This window comes from Mesoplodon mirus, assembly GCF_964341445.2.
Source record: "Mesoplodon mirus genome assembly, chromosome: 18".
NCBI lineage: Eukaryota > Metazoa > Chordata > Mammalia > Artiodactyla > Ziphiidae > Mesoplodon > Mesoplodon mirus.
The window spans coordinates 47,086,945-47,093,464 of record NC_138994.1 but is presented as its reverse complement, the minus strand read 5'-3'; the positions used below and the strand labels follow the sequence as shown (position 1 = coordinate 47,093,464).

General features: G+C 57.0%; 1 protein-coding gene across 2 annotated transcripts; it reads left to right on the top strand.

The window, feature by feature from the left end:
• The first annotated feature begins 1,102 nt into the window (after positions 1-1,102).
• Positions 1,103-6,453, top strand: ACADVL (acyl-CoA dehydrogenase very long chain). Of its 2 annotated transcripts, none has more exons than XM_082604910.1 (20): positions 1,103-1,253; positions 1,328-1,403; positions 1,676-1,741; positions 1,826-1,898; positions 2,004-2,068; positions 2,174-2,308; positions 2,703-2,847; positions 3,112-3,241; positions 3,331-3,456; positions 3,790-3,988; positions 4,260-4,364; positions 4,800-4,886; positions 4,972-5,034; positions 5,132-5,233; positions 5,311-5,408; positions 5,491-5,563; positions 5,659-5,731; positions 5,818-5,890; positions 5,989-6,064; positions 6,147-6,453. In XM_082604910.1, the coding sequence occupies exons 1-20, from the start codon at positions 1,192-1,194 to the stop codon at positions 6,285-6,287; spliced, it is 1,968 nt and encodes a 655-aa protein (XP_082461036.1). In that variant the 5' UTR covers positions 1,103-1,191; the 3' UTR covers positions 6,288-6,453. The 2 variants fall into 2 exon arrangements, with proteins under 2 accessions (XP_082461036.1, XP_082461035.1); XM_082604909.1 differs by having other exon boundaries at positions 1,146-1,165.
• The last annotated feature ends 67 nt before the right edge of the window (positions 6,454-6,520 follow it).

Genomic DNA, 6,520 nt, shown 5'->3' with positions numbered 1-6,520 from the left:
TAAATTAAATTAATTTATTTTTTATACAGCAGGTTCTTATTAGTTATCTATTTTATACACATCAGTGTATACATGTCAATCCCAATCTCCCAATTCACCCCGCCACCAACACCCCCGCCCCCCCACCCCTTTCCCCCCTTGGTGTCCATACGTTCGTTTGCTACATCTGTGTCTCTATTTCTGCCTTGCAAACGGTTCATCTGTACCATTTTTCTAGATTCCACATATATGCGTTAATTTACAATATTTGTTTTTCTCTTTCTGACTTACTTCACTCTGTAAAACAGTCTCTAGATCCATCCATGTCTCTACAAATGACCCAATTTTGTTCCTTTTTATGGCTGAGTAATATTCCATTCTATATATGTACCATATCTTCTTTATCCATTTGTCTGTTGATGGGCATTTAGGTTGTTTCCATGACCTGGCTATTGTAAATAGTGCTGCAATGAACATGGGGGTGCATGTGTCTTTTTCAGTTATGGTTTTCTCAGGGTATATGCCCAGTAGTGGGATTGCTGGGTCATAAGGTAATTCTATTTTTAGTTTTTTAAGGAAACTCCATACTGTTCTCCACAGTGGCTGTATCAATTTACATTCCCACCAATAGTGCAAGAGGGTTCCCTTTTCTCCACACCCTCTCCAGCATTTGTTGTTTGTAGATTTTCTGATGATGCCCATTCTAACCCCACCCCACTATTTCCCTCTGTCTTGTGTTGGTGGAGACGGATTTCACGAGGAACCCCAAAGAGTCCTCTTTCCATGCCTCTGCCTCTGGCATCTATCTTACGTTTATGTCTTCCCACCTCTCCCTTCTAATTCCACCTGGGAAGTCCTCCCTTCAGTCTACCCTCCATCCCTCTGGCTGCAGCCGCCTAAGTTCCTCAGTCTTCCGTCTCAGCCTATCTCATCACCCCTTCTGAGGGCTACACCCCAGTTAGGACAGGCGAGATTAAGGAGTTTGGGGGAGACAAGGGACGTTTGGAAATGACCCTAGGTCAACCAGAATGCAGGGGTTCGGTGGCGCTCCGGAACTACAGCCCCCAGCATGCCCCAGCGGCCGGAAGCCCCCGCCCACCGCCTCCCAGTGCATTGTGGAGGATGAGGCAAGGCTGGAGGTCCAGACTTTGGCTAACCCGGCGAGAGCGCTAAGTCAACGCTCAGGGTAGCACCGGTCGGAGCGGTTCGGTGATGCAGGCGGCGAGGGTGGCGCCGAGCATGGGGCGGCAGCTGCTGAGGTTGGGGAGCGGGAGGTGTGTGTATGATAGGGGTTAAGGGGGCAGTGGGCCCGGACACCGGGCCAGGACTGAACCCCTACTCCCCACAGCTCGCGGCCCAGTGCGCTCCTTGGGCAGCCCCGGCCCGGCCTCGCCTGGCGACCCTATGCCAGTGGGGCCGCCCAGGTAAGTGACGGCCACCTTCGAGGGTATGAGAGCGGGAAGCCGCCTCGGCGCCCACCTCCCAGCCGCCGGCAGGGGTCTCCCTCTTGGTCCCAGTCACCTGCCGATCGCCCTGGCGCCGAAAGTAGGGGAAAGGGCAGACCAGGGTGCCCTGAAGATGAAACTAGGGGAAAGGTGGCAGATGCGCCCTCCCCTGGCACCCAGCTCTTACCCTTTGCTTTCCTTGGTACTTTGGAATCCCCTTCACCGGCCTCACTAACCATCCCTTTCCCCAGGCGGCTGTGGAGAAGTCCGATTCTCTCTCTTCTGAGGCTTCGACCGGGGAAAAACGGGCCAAGCCGGTATGTGGCTCGAGCCCGGGAGGAACTAAGCTAGGGACAGACCCACCCCATACTGCTCCCTGAAACTCCCTTCTCCCTGTGCAGGAATCTAAGTCCTTTGCTGTGGGGATGTTCAAAGGCCAGCTCACCACTGATCAGGTGTTCCCGTACCCCTCTGGTAAGGAAACGGATAGGCGGAGCTGGATAGGGATGGGGCGTCTTTCCCCTGACCGCCTCGCCTGGCCTGACCTGCCCGTCCCTCTTGCCACTCTAACCCCTGTAGTGCTCAACGAGGACCAGACACAGTTTCTTAAAGAGCTGGTGGGGCCTGTGTCCCGATTCTTTGAGGTGAGCAGCACCAGCCTGAGGAATAGAGCTTGGTCCCTGATGGGGTGGGAAAGAGGATAAGGAGCTTAACAGGAGCCTGGATACGAGATCCTGTGCCTTCCCCAGGAGGTGAACGATCCTGCCAAGAATGACATGCTGGAGCAAGTGGAGGAGACCACTATGCAGGGTCTCAAGGAGATGGGGGCCTTTGGTCTGCAAGTGCCCAGTGAACTGGGTGGTGTGGGTCTCTGCAACACCCAGGTGAGGGAGCTCCCTTGGTCACCTACAGTGTCCCAGTCTACTCCTCACCCCTGGAGCTAAGGTCTCTGCCAAGAGCTGCCCTGGGGGCCTGTGGGATGTTGACTCTTACCACCAAACTACTTGCAGTTCCCAAGGGCCATGGACCTCACCCAGGGTCCCAAGTCCTAATGAATCGCTAAGGTGGGGACTGCCTGAGGATAATGTAGGGAACCACCCTCCCACCGAGACCTGGAACAGACCTGCCAGTGTCCTTCTCTGCCATGGCCCCGCTTGCTCTGCCCACTCTCTCTGCAGGGATGCCCAGGTCGGGCTCTGCCCTGCTGCCCACGCTTTCCTGCTAAGGGCAGGTCCCCACGTAGCCAGTTACAGCCCCAGATGCCTGTTTCCCCTCCAGTATGCCCGCTTGGTGGAGATCGTGGGCATGCATGACCTTGGCGTGGCCATCGTCCTGGGGGCCCATCAGAGCATCGGTTTCAAAGGCATCCTGCTCTTCGGCACAAAGGCCCAGAAGGAAAAATACCTCCCCAAACTGGCATCTGGTGAGGCAGCCCTAGGAGACCCAGAGATCGGGAGTGTCCTGGGCCTGGCACAAATTAGGCTGCGTGGTACTTAGATCACCACACAGCTGGGTGTGTTGGCTGGGGGAGATTCTGGGTAGACATCACAGTGTGCTGGTGGGGAAATAGGAAGACACTGAATATCGCCGGAAGCATTAAGGGGGAATGCCTGTGTTTGTGTGGGGGGCACTAAAGGGCCTTTCCTGTCCATCAGAACCCAGTGTAAAGGAGCTCTCTCTCCAATAGGGGAGACTATTGCCGCTTTCTGTCTAACTGAGCCCTCAAGTGGATCAGATGCAGCCTCTATCCGAACCTCAGCTGTGCCTAGCCCCTGTGGAAAATACTATACCCTCAATGGAAGCAAGATTTGGATCAGGCACTCTTCTCCCATTTTTCCCTCCTCTCCACCTCTGCCCACGTCCAGGGCCCACTGCTCCATCCTGACTGCCTCTCATTTTTCCACAGTAATGGAGGCCTAGCGGATATCTTCACGGTCTTTGCCAAGACACCAGTTAGAGACACAGCCACGGGGGCCGTGAAGGAGAAGATCACAGCTTTTGTGGTGGAGAGGAGCTTTGGAGGTGTCACCAAGTGAGTGGGCTGGGGAGAAAGAGGTGGAGCCAGGGAGGGGGCAGTACTGAGTTCCAGGGCAGATGGCTGTCACAGGTCACTCTGGGGATGGGTGCAAAAGCCAGAGCATTTGGACAGCATGTCCCTTTTAGGCCTAGTATGCATGCAACTGACCTAAAGTTTGGCTTCAGCAACCACTGAGCCCATCGCACGACAGCAGGATAGAGCCAGGCCTCCTCAGCCCTCTGGGCATGCCAGGGACTGCTGCCTGCGCCTCTTACAGGCTGGCTCATAATGAATGAATGGCTCACCCACACACACCCAGTGGCAACTTCTCCACCCTGTCTGTCACAGCGGGCCCCCTGAGAAGAAGATGGGCATCAAGGCCTCAAACACGGCAGAGGTGCACTTTGACGGAGTACAGGTGCCGTCAGAGAACGTACTGGGTGAGGTGGGGGGCGGCTTCAAGGTCGCCATGCACATTCTCAACAATGGAAGGTTTGGCATGGCCGCGGCCATGGCAGGCACCATGAAGGGCATCATTGCTAAGGCGGTGAGTACCCTGCCTGAGTCCCTAGCTAGCCTGAATCTAAGCCTAAGTCACACTGTCTCCCTTTCCATGTGTCCCTGGTCTCTTGCAAGCCCTCCCTCCACCAGAGGCCCCTCCCCTGCCAACAGCTCCAGACTTGATAGCTTAGGTCTCCACCCAGCCTGGACTGAACTCCTGGCTGTGGCCAAAGCCCACCCATCCCAGCGCAGCCCAGCCCCTCTCCCGGAAAGAGGAGACTAGAGAACCACACTGGGACACACGTGCCCTCTTCCAGGTGGATCATGCTGCTAATCGTACCCAGTTTGGGGAAAAAATTCACAACTTTGGGATGATCCAGGAGAAGCTGGCCCGGATGGCTATGCTGCAATATGTGACTGAGGTGAGGGCCACCCCGCTCCCCAGAGCCCTGAGGCCTTCTTCCCAGTTGGGTCAGACTACAACCCCCAGCAGCACCTGGGGCAGTGGGTCTCCAGCTTTACACCAATGCCCTAGGGGATGCGGGGAGGCATAGTCAGCTCAGCTTCCGCAGGATGGAGAGAGCCATGCTGTTCTGCCGAGGTGCTTCCAGAGGTCCCTGAAATTTGGTCTACCCACCCCACCCTTACTCCTTCACCCCTTTCAAGAAGTCAAATGCCTGCAAGCCCCTGACGAACTGACCAGGGAACCAAATATTTGGACGTGCCTGACACATGGCATTGGAAGGTGAAGGCAAGGGCCACAGGGTGCCAGGGCAGACCCAGTCTTGTAGATATGGGTGATCAGGTCGAGTCTGATGCAGCCCTTTTCCATTTCCCTTCCCGTGTCCCAACCTCAGTCCATGGCGTACATGGTGAGTGCCAACATGGACCAGGGATCCACAGACTTCCAGATAGAGGCTGCCATCAGCAAGATCTTTGGCTCGGTGAGGTCCCAGGCCTGTGGGGAGGGACAGCCCGGTTTGGGAGCTTGGCTCCAAACCCAATTTTGGGTGTTTTCTTTGTCCCTAGGAGGCAGCCTGGAAGGTGACAGATGAGTGCATCCAAATCATGGGGGGCATGGGCTTCATGAAGGTACAGAACACCTCTCTGCCCAGGCCAGCCGCAGTGGGCCAGGAGGAGGCGGCAGCATGTCCAGCAGGGGCACATGACCTGTCTTCCCCTGTGGCAGGAGCCTGGGGTAGAGCGTGTGCTCCGAGATCTTCGCATCTTCCGGATCTTTGAAGGGACGAATGACATTCTCCGGCTGTTTGTGGCTCTGCAGGGCTGTATGGTAAGAGGGAGGAGAAATGGGGGGAGGAGCTGGGCAGGACAGCGAGTCCTGACTATTGGACCCTCCTCCCCCCACAGGACAAAGGAAAGGAACTCTCGGGGCTTGGCAATGCTCTAAAGAATCCTTTTGGGAATGCTGGCCTCCTGCTGGGAGAGGCAAGCAAACAGCTGAGGCGGTAAGCTTAGGGGCCAGGGCAGGGCGGGGCGGGGTAGGGCAGGGTATGGCAACTAACCAGTCACCCTTCCCCTTTCTCCAAGGCGGGCAGGGCTGGGCAGTGGCCTGAGTCTCAGCGGCACCATCCACCAGGAACTGAGTCGGAGCGGTGAGCTGGTGAGTAAGTGGTCAAGGTGGGGGGACAGTCTGCGTCGAAGACTGACGGGGCTGGGCCCCACTCTGAGCCCCGGGCACCTTCCCCATCTCTTCAGGCAGTGCAGGCTCTGGAGCAGTTTGCTGCAGTGGTGGAGACCAAGCTGATAAAACACAAGAAGGAGATTGTCAGTGAGTGAGCTCTACCCCATTCCCGCCCCCCACTTTCCTTTCCCTCCGACTAACCGCCCCCCAACCGCATCCCATCTACCTGACAGACGAACAGTTTCTGCTGCAGCGTCTGGCAGACAGTGCCATTGACCTCTATGCCATGGTGGTGGTTCTGTCCAGGTGAGGAGGCAGTGGGGGAGGCCTGAGCTGCAGTGGGGGCACTGGGGGTCCTGGGCCAGGCTCACAGCCCAGATTGGTTTCCTCCTGCTTCCCCCCAGGGCCTCAAGGGCCCTGAGTGAGGGCCACCCCACAGCCCAGCATGAGAAAATGCTCTGTGACAGCTGGTGTACTGAGGTGAGATCCAGGGCTACCAAGTACAGGGGGCGGCGGGGGGGCCCTCGAGGCACAGGCCTGACCCCTCCTTGCCCCTCCCCAGGCTGCAGCCCGGATCCGGGAGAACGTGGCTGCTCTGCAGTCTGACCCCCAGCAGCAGGAGCTCTTCCGTAACTTCAAAAGCATCTCCAAGGCCTTGGTGGAGCGGGGCGGCGTGGTCACCAGCAACCCCCTTGGCTTCTGAATACTCGCAGCTAGGGCCTGGCCCAGAATGTGCCTTCTCCCAAGCCCAAGCCCAGGCCCCTTCTGTGCTGATCCTGGTTCTGCCTTGAAGGGGGCCTCGGCCCAGGAAGGTGCCTGCTCTCAGAGGGAGTGCTTACCGCCTCACAAATAAAGTCTCTAACAAGTCATGCTCTGCTGCCGTACCTCTGTCCTTTCCCTTGCTGCCTGCCTCCCTCCCAAAGAAAGGAGCCAGAG

Coding starts and splice junctions, on each gene's coding strand:
- ACADVL (XM_082604910.1), top strand. CDS start 1,192: ATGCAGGCGGCGAGGGTGGCGCCGAGCATGGGGCGGCAGCTGCTGAGG. Junction 5,035..5,131: donor GGGGCATGGGCTTCATGAAG/GTACAGAACACC, acceptor CCCCTGTGGCAG/GAGCCTGGGGTAGAGCGTGT. Junction 5,564..5,658: donor TGAGTCGGAGCGGTGAGCTG/GTGAGTAAGTGG, acceptor CCATCTCTTCAG/GCAGTGCAGGCTCTGGAGCA.